A 13,589-nucleotide genomic window follows, 5' to 3' on the forward strand; every position below is an offset into this window, starting at 1 on the left:
CCTCCGTGTCAGTTGTGGGTTTTTTTTTTTTTTGAAGACTACAGTTTGTTTGTTTTTTTTCCCAGTGTTATTTAGTGGTTTAAAATCAGGAATAATACTTTGTACTTTTCCTTTTAGTGTACTGGTATTTGGTATTTATGTAGCTGAAACTTCAGACCGGAACCAGTTTTCCTTTTGATTGAATCTCGTGAAATAGAACACACCTTGGGAGAATTTTATCTGGAGTGGAAGTAAATTTTTATAAAATGTGGGAAAAGGGATTATTTGCAAGTTTATTAAAGGTGGAAGTGTTCTACATTTTTTTAGGTGCAGTGGTGGCAGCTTCCAAGATGTAACTTTAATATACCATGCCCTAAATGATTGACTTATGTTGATTAGGTCCAAGCTTTAAAATGAACAGGAAAGTTTAGGTTCTACTGTTTTCTAAATGGCTACTGGCTATAATTTGCCCACAGAGTATCTGGAACATATTAGATGCTTAATGCGTATTTGCTGCCACTGGGTTGAGTGAACTGCCATGGAAAGAGAGGCTTGGCAGTAGCTAGCTTCCCAGTTTGACCTTTTTCCAGGTACACAGAAGAGATAAATATATGGGTGTTGATTATGTGATTGAGCCAGAAGGTAACATTTATATATTTTCATGAACAAGACCCAGAAAGATAAGAACTCCGGTAGGATGGGGGTGGTAGATTTGCTGTTGTGTCCTGCTTTACCTTACTTCCTCCCCGTAGTCCATTACATTTTTTTTAGTCATCAATATGAGTTGACACTAATAGTAATTTATTTAATAATCAGTCTCAGAGGCTGCATTGTGGCCTGCTTACTCAATCCTACTGCCTTCAAGCAGGAGTTTGCAGCGTAGAAGGAGGGCGGTGTACCCTCCATGTTGGGTCCTTTGCATGCAAGTAACACTGAAGACAAATACATTCGTGAATTTTATGAGGCACGTCAAATGTGTGTTCTGAAAGAATTTCAGGTTTCTGTTATTTGCCTTTTGATTGAGGGTTAGACAAACATGTGACTACACATGAAAATCGAATACCACGTAGTGGAAAGAAAAATATACCTTATCATCAATAGCAAACCTATGTCAGTGGTACAAATTGTAACCTCCTGATTTATCCATTGTGTCAACAGATGAAGAGTATTCCATCAGTGAGAAAACTCCTGCACAATCAGTCCCTTTCCTAGGAATCTTATCTAGGTTTCATGGATTTTGTGGACCAAAAAGAAGGCAGTTATGTATTAACCATAGAATTCTGAGCTTCACATTCTTTAGGATGATCTTAATCCTTACCCCATATTCCTTACCTCAGTGGAGAATTTTTGTTATTTGCGTTATCTGGGTGAAATTTTAAATACTTTACCACCCTTCCCATGCTGTCTGTCATACTCTTGGTGTATCTTTCTCTGTTGACTAACCACTGTGCTTTACTAGAATGTGAACTACATGATGTTAGTGTTAACCCAAGCAAAAAGCAATTAGGAAGATTTACTTACTGCAGACATACTGGAAAATATATTTTATGTGTCACATAAAAATATTTTTATTTACATAAAACATACTTCAATGATTTTTAGATTATTTGATGTTATGAATCATCTGTATCGTTGCTTTACAGCGTTAGTATGAGCCCTTACATTCAGCATACCTCTCTCACAGTGGGAAAACTTGATTTTGATTGTTAGTACGCAGATATAACTATCTTTTACAGTATAGTGGTTGTGTTATTAAAATGATCACAGTAATGGTGGTGTAAGTATGCGATCATTTCTTCATATAGCCTCATAAGATATTATCTTCTATAAGTCAGGTTAGATTCTGTTTTTTTTTTAAGATTTTATTTATTTATTTGAGAGAGAGAGAGAGAGACAGAGATAGCGACAGAGGGCACGAGTGGGGAGGAGAGGGAGAAGCAGGTTCCCCGCTGAGCAGAGAGCGTGATGCGGGGCTCGATCCCAGGACCCCGGGATCACGACCTGAGGCAAAGGCAGACAGATGCTTAACCAGCTGAGCCATCCAGGTGTCCCTAGGTTAGATTCTAAACATATGTATTTCAGTCAAAGAAATGTCTTTTTTGATCTCCTTCTATGAGGCTTTATGAGAATCAAATTAAGAATGGAAAACATTTTTTCTCATATTGTATCTAGTTCATCATAAGTTGTCCTTAAGTTAAAATGGAAAATAGTTGAGACTATTTTGCCATTTATTCTTGAGTTCTGGTGAAAAGACTTCTTATTTTTGTTCATAACCTCATTTGAATTTCTCTTCTCTTTTTTGTTGAAGTAGTCTCATCAGTGTCAGTAGAAAAATGTGTATCTTTTAATTTAGTGAGCTCATTTTAAGATGCCACTTTAGCACGTTAAGTGTACATAAAAATTAAATTCACTAACTCCTTAGTTGCTTTGTAAAAAATAATAAGCATGTTTATTCAAAAGAATACAATGAAAATGAAAAGTAGGACTCTTGGATTGCCAAGTGAAAACACAATGGTGTTTTTGATTATGTCATTTTCATTTGGAAAAAAAATCAGACTGAGTCTATGGGTAGATGACAATTGTTTTGCCTTATTTTGGAGCTACTTATATTTATAGTCCGTCTGTATATCTGACTTTCTGGATGATGCCGAACAGCTCATTTTGTGGGCTCAGAACAACCATTTCATTTAAAACTCATGCTTAAGGAATAATGTCAGATTGGACATTCCTTCCATATGTTTTTAAAAGAAAGATTACTTAGCCAGAAATTTGGATTACCAATTCACTTAACAGTATTGCATTCAGTAAAGTATATAAATAGTGTTTCCTTCTACTTACATAATTTAACTCTGCATCCCCTCACCCCCCGAAATTATAAATATCTGTTATAGCCTTTTCGGGAAAAAAAAAAAATTGTGGAGCATGTGTTCTGGTTAGAATTACTCCCCAAAAGAGATTACGACTAACTTGTCTAATCATTCACTCTGGAACACCCTTCATTGAGAGGGATATTTGGCCAGTCTCATAAAATAACAAAGACCCCAGCAATCAGAATAGACGATGGACTCATTGGAGGCTCTAGATATTCTGTGGATTCATACAAAAACACTTTTTTAAAGATACACATAAACAGATAATAAAAGGATTTATTCAGTCATCTTGTTTGCTTAACATGTTTAAAAATTAGATTTGCCTTCAGACATATTCATCAATGTGATTTTTACAATATCACTTAGGTAAATCTTCTGAACATTTAATGTCTTCTATCTCAGACTTGCAGTGACTTATTGATATGGGTGGCTCATTGATATTTGGCTCAGTAAGACATAAGAGGAAAAATTTGAGGTGTTTCGTTTGAAATTTCAGAAAAACATGAGAAAATGTAAGGGACTTTATTTACACGTCAGTATGCGAAAGGCAATATGAGTAACTATAAACCTGTATTTTCTCATTTCCTTTGAAATATGTATTTTATAGACAAGGAATAAAGTAATATAAAATTATTTTAAATAAATTATGATTTCTATACTCTTGCCAAAAGAATATTTAAACACTTGAATTAAAGTACGGGGTGGAGAGGTGCCTGGGTGGCAAAGTTGGTTAAGCCTCCAACTCTTGGTGGCTCAGATCCTGATCACTCTGGTGTGCTTGAGACTCTCCCTCTCCTTCTGACCCCTCTCCTGCACTCTCTCTCTTTCTCTTTCTCTCAAATCTTAAAAAAAAAAAAAAAAAGTACGGGGTAGAAAAATGATTATTCCTTAGTTTCTGTAAGATATATCCATATGGACATCACTTTATTTTTAAAAAATCAATGTAACAAAAATTAATGTAATAAAAATTAATATAACAAAATCTAAACAAATCCTTTAATTTTTCCCTCAATTTCATTGGTTACTAAGACACCATTTTATAATAGTAAAGCACAGCAACAATAAAGGACATGGTTCTTAAAATTTATCCCAATACCAAACCATCTTTTCTTTCAATTTTTTTGCAATTAAAAAAATAAAGAATAAATTCTAAATAATGGCATAAGTAACTTTATAATAAAGCATCATTTGGAAATGCTTGGACTTGGATCAGATAATTAGAAACCTTTGTTATTTGAAAAGCATTAAAAACTAAAGTTAAAGTATGCCTGAAATATATAGGTGGAAAAACAGTTAATTTTCAAAAAAATCAAAAGGCTCTTGTAGGGACACACACACATATGTATGTGAAGTGAAATAGACTTATTTTTTAAATGCATGAATATGCTGAAATGGCTATATCAGTAGTCCAAAAATAATTCTGTTGGCTTTGTAATTCATTATTTAGAGGATTTTAAGTTCCCTAAATCTGATTTCCTTACTGTGTTTAGATTAGGTTATAGTTAAAAATTTCTATTCCTCAGGTTTGCAAAGTTTTAGAAATATAGAAAAACCTGTCTATTCAGTACCCATTTAATACATTTAATAGAGTCTAGAGAAGGGGCAAACACCCTGGTCTTAGTGAAAATACTTTAGGAAAAACTTCTTGTGGGGTGCCGGAGTGGCTCAGTCAGTTAAGTGGCTGCCTTCAGCTCAGGTCATGATCCCGGAGAACCTCGAGTCCCGCGTCGGCTCCTTGCTCAGCAAGGAGTCTGCTTCTCCCCCAGCTCATGCAGACGGGTGCTATCCCTCTCTCTCTCTCATAAATAAATAAAATCTTAAAAAAAAAAAAAAAAAACTTGTTGGAAAGGTATGCCTATGCTGAGTTGGAAACACCAATTCAGTGGGAGTCACCCCCATAAAGGCAAAACAGTATACCTCATCTGCAAAAAAAATGCTGCGATGGAGGAGAGACAGCTTGTAAGTGCAGGAACTTACAGCTCATTTAGTGTTGCTAGAACACAAACTATGAGATGGGTTATATCAAAAAATGAAGCTGCAGGTAGGCTGAGACCAGATCATAAAAGGTCTTGTCTGTTGTAATGAGGAGCTTGTAATAGGCTTCTTTTTTTTTTTTAAGATTTTATTTATTTGAGAGAAATGTGTATGCAGGGGAGGGAGAGGGTGAGAGAATCTGAAGCAGACTCCACCCTGAGCACAGAGCCCAACATGGGGCTTGATCTCACCACCACGAGATCATGACCTGAGCCGAAACCAAGAGTCAGAAGCTTAACCGATTGATCACCCAGGCGTCCCTGTATTATGTTTTATAATCAAAGAGGAGTCATGGGGTTGAAGGCAGAAAAGTACAAGATCTTCACTCTGGTGGCAATGGTGGGCCTAGGGCTGGAGGCAGACCACATACAAAGCTGTTGAACTCTGAGGTAGGGCAGTGGCAGTATGGATGGAGAGGAGGATGAGTTTTTAAAATGTTTATGAAGTAAAATTGGCAGGATGTGGTATGTTCGACAGGGAGAGGGGCCAGGAGCTCTGATGATGATTCTTAGGTTTCTTGGGTAATTAAACTCGGTAGATAATGACAATCACTAAGACAGAATACAGGAACAGGAATCATTTAAGGAAGAGGATGAGAAATTAATTTTGCATGTGTTGATACTAAGGTTCAGTGGGATGCCAAGAGTTGGAGTGGCTTTGTGGTGAGGCATAGAACAGTCAGTTGGAGATCTGTCCATTTGAGACTAAGGGGGAGGTCGCGCTAGAGACAGATTCGGTTACTTCAGTTTGTGGTTGGCAGCTGACATCAGGATAGTGGATAAGGCCACCCAGGTGGAGTATGTAAGAGTGAGAAGAATTGCGTGAGAATGAAATCTTGGAAACACCAGCTTTAAAGGAGATGATGGAAGAAGAGGAGCCATTCAGAGAAAACAGAAGGAAGATCCAGAACCACAGAAGGAACACCGGAGGGATGTGGAGCCAGGCTCAACTCAGTAGAGTGTGCTTGGGGCTGGGATCAATCCAGCAGAGAGGTCCTGAGAGCCTATTGTATTTAGCAGTTAGATGGCAATTGGGTGCTATTTGAATAGAATGCTCGGGTGACAATGGAGCATAGAGGCTACAGATGTGGACAGCAGGAAGCTAATACTGAGCCTTGCCATGATCCTGAACTGTCTTCATGAAGTCATCTTTGAATTCAGCTGCTCTTTAGTCATTTATCTCTGTCTCATTAGGGTGAAATGAAGCAAGCTCAGATAATGTAATATGCCTTGCACAATATAATGAGACTGCCTATCTACAGAGTCAGTGAATGAATTGAAGACCTCCAGAGTCTTCAGAAAGTCCTCATGGCTTGGGGTACCTGGGTGGCTCAGTCGGTTAAGCAGCTGACTTTGGCTCAGGTTGGGATCCCAGGGTCTTGGGATCGAGCCCCATATCGGGCTCCTCGTTCAGCAGGGAGTTTGCTTCTTCCTCTCCTTTTGCTCCTCCCCTCTGCTCGTTCTCTGTCTCTCTCTCTCTCTCTCAAATAAATAAAATCTTAAAAAAAAGGAAAAAAGAAAGAAAGTCCTCATGCTTACCACTGCTGACATCATCCTTTGCTTGTCAGCAGATCACAGACTTAGCTCACAGTGTGCTGATGTGGGCCCTCACCTCTCCTTGTTAACTTGCATATGGTGCCACGGCCCTGGGCTGCACACCTGTCTTCCTACAGAGCATTCAGCCTGCAGACTTATTAGCGTATGCTGTACTGCTTGTCTTTTAGGACAAATACTTAGTTTTAATGAAAATCTTATGATTTTGAAAAAAGCTTTATTAAACCCTTTTCCATCACAGGCTGCCCTCAACAACAGAGTCCAGTCTTGTTTAACTGGCCTGTTCCTTCCTTTAATGGTTCCAGTCCCCTTCCCCAACCCACTTTGCACTACCTGGCATGACTTTAGCTTTCAGTTCACTCATTTCCTTGATGCTTCTACCCTTGTCTTCCATTTGACTGAGACCTAGAACGCTTTGCTCATCCTCTTTATTGCCTTCATCAGCCCCCTGCTGCTTTGCTTTCTTCCCTATCCAATCTAGGCCCCATGGCTTATTACAAACTCCCTTCCCTCTTGTCCTTCTGTCCTACCTGCGTAGTAAAGCCGCTAACCCTGGCTCTCTCCAGCTTTCCAGGCCAGCTTAGGCTGCTTCAGAGCTTTCCACAGCCATGCTGACAGATCCTGCCACTCCATATCCACGGTCTCTGCAGCCTCAGCTGAACAGTACTGCTACCTACAAATCCTTGTATGTATCCTTCAACTTGCGGAGTTTTTCTACAACAGATGTTTTGCATTTTCTCTGTTTTTCTTAGTCTACCAGTTGATACATGTTACATGGTCAGTAAATGTTAATTGATTCTGAATCTTAGCATAAAGCGAACTTAAAGGCAGTATGTTAAAATACGTGTGTTTCAATGGACATTCATAGTTGAGTAAAGGCTGCTGAAATCAATGAAATTCATACAGGCTTAGCTTATGTACAGCACTACGTAAACCCCAAACTGAATAGTAAAATGATGAGGCCTCCAAAAAGTTTTCTATTCTACATATCCTATATATGGATGCACACATATAACTTTTGTTCTTAGACATACTGCCCTCTCTTCTGTTTTTCACAAAGCTATGACCTCTTCAGCATTTATTTTCAGAATTTGCTCACACAGTTTGCCTTGAAACCTTAATAAGAATAACAAAAAGGGAAGGCAGTGTGTTTCAATCAGGGCTCTTGGGTGCAAGCAATGGACTCTGGCAGTGTTTAGCAGGAAAGAAATGTATTAAAAGGAAGTTGAGAAGAACTCTACAATAATACAGAGCACAACCTAATTTTTAAATGGACAATGGATCTGAATAAACTTCTTCAAGGAAGACCTACAAATAGCCAATAAACACTTGAAAAGATGCTCGATATCATTAGCCACAAACAATATGTGTGTATTGTTTTGTTTTTAACCATTTAAGAGTAAGCTACATAGATGCTATCCTTCTACCCTTAAATGCTTCAAGGTATGTTTCTTAAAAACAAGCACATTCTCTTACATATCCACAGTGCAGTTCTCAAAGTCAGGAAATTATCACTGATACAACATTGTTATCTATGGAGGTGATTCAGATTTTGCCAGTTGTTCCAATAATATCCTATTTGGCAGAAGGAAATTCGAGATCATGAATTTTATTCTATTATATCCCTTTAGCCTCTTTCATATGGACTCGTGGTCTTGTGCTTTTTGTTTTTGTCTTTCAAGACCTTGACATTTTCTTTGATCTATATCAGCCAGTTACTTTGTAGAATGTTCTTCAATTTGAGTTTGTGGGTTCAGGTAATACATTTTGGCAAGAATACCGTAGAAATGATGCTCTGTTCTTTTCATTGGAATAGATCAGAAAGCATATGAGGTTTGTCCCATTACTGGGCTTTATCTTTGATCATGTGGTTAAGATTGTGTCGGCCGGGTTTGCCCCTGTAAAGTTACCATTTTTCCCTCTGTAATTACTCTGTTTATAGGGAGATATCTTTAGACTACGTACATATTTCTGTAAAACTTTCACTCACTAATTTTGGTATCCATTATTATGATGATATTGGCTGCCAAACTCCATCATTTCTTCTACAGTTATTGTTGACTTTCTGTGGATTTTCTCTTCCCCTATTTATTTATATCACTATAGATTCATAGATTACTTATTCATTGGGTAATAATCTATTACTGTAATTATTGATGTTCACATTATCCCTGATTTGACCCCTTTAAGCTGGCTCCTTGTCCTTTTGTCATATCCTCTTTTGAATCCTTCCTTATTTTCTGGTACAAGATATTTCAGATTCATTTTGTACTTGACCTGCCCGAGACCTGGAATCGGCCATTTTTCCAAGGAAGCTTATTTATTTATTTATTTATTTATTTATTTATTTATTTATTTAATTGACAGAGGGAGAGAGAGAGACAGCGAGAGAGGGAACACAAGGAGGGGGAGTGGGGGAGGGAGAAGCAGGCTTCCCGCTGAGCAGAGAGCCCGATGCGGGGCTCTATCCCAGGACCCTGGGATCATGAAACTGAGCCGAAGGCAGTTGCTTAACCAACTGAGCCACCCAGGCACCCCTCTAATTTATGTTTTAAGTAGAGGAAGGAATCTTGTATCTTATGCTGACTTTCCAAAGTAATATTGACAGACAAAACATAGAAATTCCTTTAAAAATGTTACCCATTATTTAAGATTAATTCATTCTCATTCACAAAGTTTCCTTTCTGTGCTTCGGGCGAACGACTTCCAATATAAATGAAGCTTAACTCCAGTTCACATTTCAAAAACAAAGTCAAAGTAATTATTAGAGGCAACTACATGCTATACATGTTCCAAGATGAGCTAGAACCTGGGAATTGAAGAGAAATTTGAGAAAAGAGTAGAGTTTGAATAAGTAGAAGGAATCCAAGAACACATTGGGTTCATGGGTATAGCATGAGCAAAGGTATGGTGCTGGGAATGGGCATGTCTTATCAGGGAATTTTGGGGAGCCTAACTGGTTGGTGTAGATGATAATGTTGGTGATTAGTGGCTAGGTACCGTTTATTAGGAGCTTCAGTTCCAGCCTGGCTCACTTAGAATATTTCCTACAGGCAGTGAAGAGTCCTTAAAGTGGGGGGCTAGGTATTCATAAAGAGTATGTTTTCAGAAGTTTAATGTGATGTTATATTGCAGAATGGTTTGGAAAACAGAAGACCACTTAGGAAGCTTAATTGAGTCTAAGGTAGTAGGAATACAAGTAGAAAGGAATTTGGAAAGTAATTTAGAGGGAAGAAAAGCCCTCAATGTGATGAATCAGGGTCACTGGGAGAACGGGGAACTCTGAAAGAAATAGGAAACTGATGATTTTTATAAGGGAAAGAAAACAAATATATTGCAAAGAGGAACTCCAAAAGAAGTTCGGTGATATCAAAATTTTATTTTAACTTTTTTTTTCTGTGATGCTTGATTAAAAGCCATAGAATGACTCCACAGCTTTTTATCCAAAACAATATAGTTTAGTTTAACAGTGATGATTTAGGGCCATATACTATCATTAACTATTAGACACGGTAATGCTTGCTGAATCATAACACTTGTTAGAGATATTTGGTAATAGCTTTTTCATAATTTTAGATTTATGGGGAAATAGGAAGTTGTTTTGCTTTGATATGCTCTGTCCACCACATTACTAGTCTCAGATCAAATCTCGGAATTGAGATCCAGATTCCTGATTGATTTGAAATGTCTGGCTCTCCTTGGCGTTGGGGTTGAGAAATTTGTTTCCAAGTGTGGCGTTTGATTCTTTTTGTGCTATTGAAGTTCACATTCCCGTCCCTCTCTTTAAAGAAATACATTGTTTTCAACTTCAACTTTGTATAAAGAAGGAATCACTAGAAACTAAGAACTCAGTTTTCAAGATCTTAAAATCACCAGGTATCGTGACAAAGACATGTTTGCCATATGTTGGGAGATAAACTGGTGTGATCGTGTGGAAAGTGCCTAGGCCCAAACATTCCACGAGAAGTGAGAATGAGTGTTCCTGAACAGATATTTTGCCATTTCATTAATTCTTACAATTCAACATATTTCCGTCTCAACCAGACCATCATTCCGATTTGTGGATAGAGCAAGAGAAGTGATACAGGTTTGTAATCTCTCTAGCTACTGTCTCTTCAGGCTTTCTGAATTGGCTTGAATCCTAGAGGTTCCATCTGAGAACTAAACCTCATTCAGCCCATAGGAGACTGAGGAGGTTTGTTCCTTTGTTTGTTAATAAGTTAACATATGGACTTCCTAATTAAAATCTGTTGGAAGAAATTATTATACGAAGTAATGTATTAGCCATATAATGTGTTGGGATAGTGCTGGGTGCCTCATAATTTCTGCTGCTACAGTTTATAAAAAGGAAAAGAAAGTCAGTTCTTTTTGTTGGGAAAGAAGATTTCATGTTATCTGTATTTGCAGGCTTTCTGGCTCACATGCTGGAGGAATCCTTGCTGCGGGGGTGTTTTCATTTTCTCGTCTAACATGGCAGTGGTCCATTGCAGCAGAGGTTTTTAGCTTAAACAATCTGTTTGTGGGGCTGCTTATGGCTCTTACTGTACATTTTGAGGAGGCAGCAACTGCAAAAGAAAGATCAAAGGTAACCTATTTTGATGAAAGTGAAATCACTTTTTGTTCTAATTTTTAGACAGATGCTGTATTTCTTTTTAACTTTGGATGCTGTTTATCTGTCTTGATTACAGTCGAGGTAATTTAGGCGCGTTGAGAGAGAAAATATTCTGAGTTCTTTTACGGTGAACCATGATAGCCTTTATAAACCATGGAGCTTTTTTTTTTTTCTCCCAGAGTTCAAAAGTTTTTTGGAGAATGAGAGGATTGAAATCCCCTCTGAGTCCTATGGGAAAGATGGGCTTGTTGGTTAATTTCACCATCGTGCGTGTGTGTGTGTGTGTGTGTGTGTGTGTGTGTGATCGTTAGATGCCAAGCTCTAGATTGACCACCTTAAATTATATACCATTATGGTACATTGACTTACTCTCTAATTGAAAAAAAGACCAAATTTATACTTTTTTTTTAAACTAAGACTATCAAATACATAAATGAAGTAGTTCGGAAGAGTTTCCAGTGAATTATAAGGCAAACACTAATATCAAGATCATTTGAAACGTGAAGGAACCCTGTCTTCTAAGAGCTTACAATCTACACATTGGGAGGTACCAAACCATTTTAGTAAAGGCAGCCTTTTGTTGTTAAAGAATATACAGACAGAAGAATACCATGGTTTATCAGTGGTGCCTATAAACAGATCTGTGCTGCTATTAGAGTTCATTTTTTGTCTAAAGTAAACTTTTTTCTGATTATGAAAATTGCACATGTTCAAAAGAGCAAAAACAGCACCCATAACTGGTTTTTAAATAAAAAGTGTTCTATTTTATGTATTTAATTTAATAGGAGAAAAAGTAAAATGGAAAGAGTGCCTGAGTTTTAGTTACAGACTTTAGTAAGAATTACACAATATCTTATTACTGGTAGGACTTACCCAGTTATCATGCAGGACTTTCTAAAACTTACTTTGAAGGCAGTCATTTCAGGTCAAACTGCAGTGATGTGATGAGAATGGACAATATTATAAAAAAAAAAGTAATGGTGCTAAATATTAGTGTCTGTGGAAGCGAGCCTGTGTCTAAGAGGTTGACTTTAGCCTGACCTATGGTACAAATGCTTGGTTCTCATATAAAGAATAACTTTTTACTATTGTGCTTACTTAAGAGTTTTAGGTAAATTTTTAACTTAGGTTTTTTTTTTTTTCTTTTTTCAGATAGCTAAAATTGGTGCTTTCTGCTGTGGCCTTAGTTTATGTAATCAGCATACAATAGTACTCTATGTTTTGTGCATAATACCATGGATTCTCTTTCGACTTTTAAAAGAGAAGGTAGGTTTTTGGGTGTTTTTAATGAAAATTCATAATGTTTTAGTAAGGCCCAATATAACATTTATGGCATAAAACATGGGGCTTTCTTTTTTTTTTTTTTTTAGTTTTATATAAAGTATAAATGACCCGAGGCTCTAACAACATTGAAAAAAAATAGGATTTACAAAAATTATACAGTATTTTTTTTTTTAAGGTTTTATTTATTTATTTGACAGAGAGAGACAGCGAGAGAGGGAACACAAGCAGGGGGAGTGGGAGAGGGAGAAGCAGGCTTCCTGCCGGGCAGGGAGCCCAATGCGGGACTCGATCCCAGGACCTTGGGATCATGACCTGAGCCGAAGGCAGATGCTTAATGACTGAGCCACCCAGGCGCCCCAAAAATTATACAGTATTGATTGCAGTGGCATCTGGTCTGATTCACAATTTCCTTACTGATTCTGAGCAGCACCTTGATAATAATAAGCTAAAAAGGAGTTAAAATGAAATAACAGATTTCCTTGATTGTTTTATTATATGTCCTAAAACAAAGGGTAGTGTATTAATAATAGTTTATTCATTGATCCAGCTGTTTGTTGAGGGCCTGCGCTGCGCAGATGCCGCTCTAGGTGCTAGAGATTCAGCTCTCCCGACAGAACAGACAGCATCACTGTGAGCCGAGGAACAACATCTCTGGAAAATAACAACCTGTTTTCTCAGAACAGATGTCTCTAGAATTAAAAATGATTTATTTTAGTTTTCCCTTTCCCTCAAAGGAAAAATGATTATTGATTTAAATGGCGGTCAATGTAAGAAAATTACTATGCTGTGTAAGGCATTGTGAGATGGACTGAAGAAGGCAGGGAGCTGAGTTAGACATGAGGTTTTGGAAAGATGGAAGCCCTTTATGCTGTCAGTCCTCCTCCTAGAGGTTGAAACAATCTAAATACAAAGCCAGTACTAGAGTCATTTTGCTGAATTTATTGTTTGTTTGTTAATTATACCTCAGCTACATTTATTTATTTATCATTTCATTATTTGTTGCTCTAGTCAGGATTATATTAGAAAACACATGTTCAGTAAAATTATTATACAGAAATAGGGAAATTATAACAAAACTTTAGGTAACTATTGTATTTACTGTACTTGAATATATTTTTTGTTTTTAGCTTCTGGCAACAAAGGAAAAAGTATTAACATGGAGGTTATAAAATTCTTACTATGTGTTAAAAAAAGGGAAATAACAATCAAAGGGAAGATCAACTTTTTCTTGGAACTGAATTCTGTTAAGTCAGTCAT

At 37.3% G+C, this 13,589-nt stretch overlaps 1 protein-coding gene across 3 annotated transcripts in view; it reads left to right on the forward strand.

Moving 5' to 3' along the window:
* TMEM260 (transmembrane protein 260) overlaps nucleotides 1–13,589 on the forward strand; it is an 81,329-nt gene that overhangs the window by 12,474 nt on the left and 55,266 nt on the right. For all 3 annotated transcript variants that reach the window (XM_032405181.1, XM_032405179.1, XM_032405180.1), the window contains exons 4-5: nucleotides 10,844–11,021; nucleotides 12,201–12,314. In XM_032405181.1, coding sequence (XP_032261072.1) covers nucleotides 10,844–11,021; nucleotides 12,201–12,314 — 292 coding nt within the window. The remainder of the gene's footprint in view (nucleotides 1–10,843; nucleotides 11,022–12,200; nucleotides 12,315–13,589) is intronic.

Source organism: Phoca vitulina, unplaced genomic scaffold (genome assembly GCF_004348235.1).
Source record: "Phoca vitulina isolate PV1807 unplaced genomic scaffold, GSC_HSeal_1.0 scaffold7, whole genome shotgun sequence".
Classification (NCBI taxonomy): domain Eukaryota; kingdom Metazoa; phylum Chordata; class Mammalia; order Carnivora; family Phocidae; genus Phoca; species Phoca vitulina.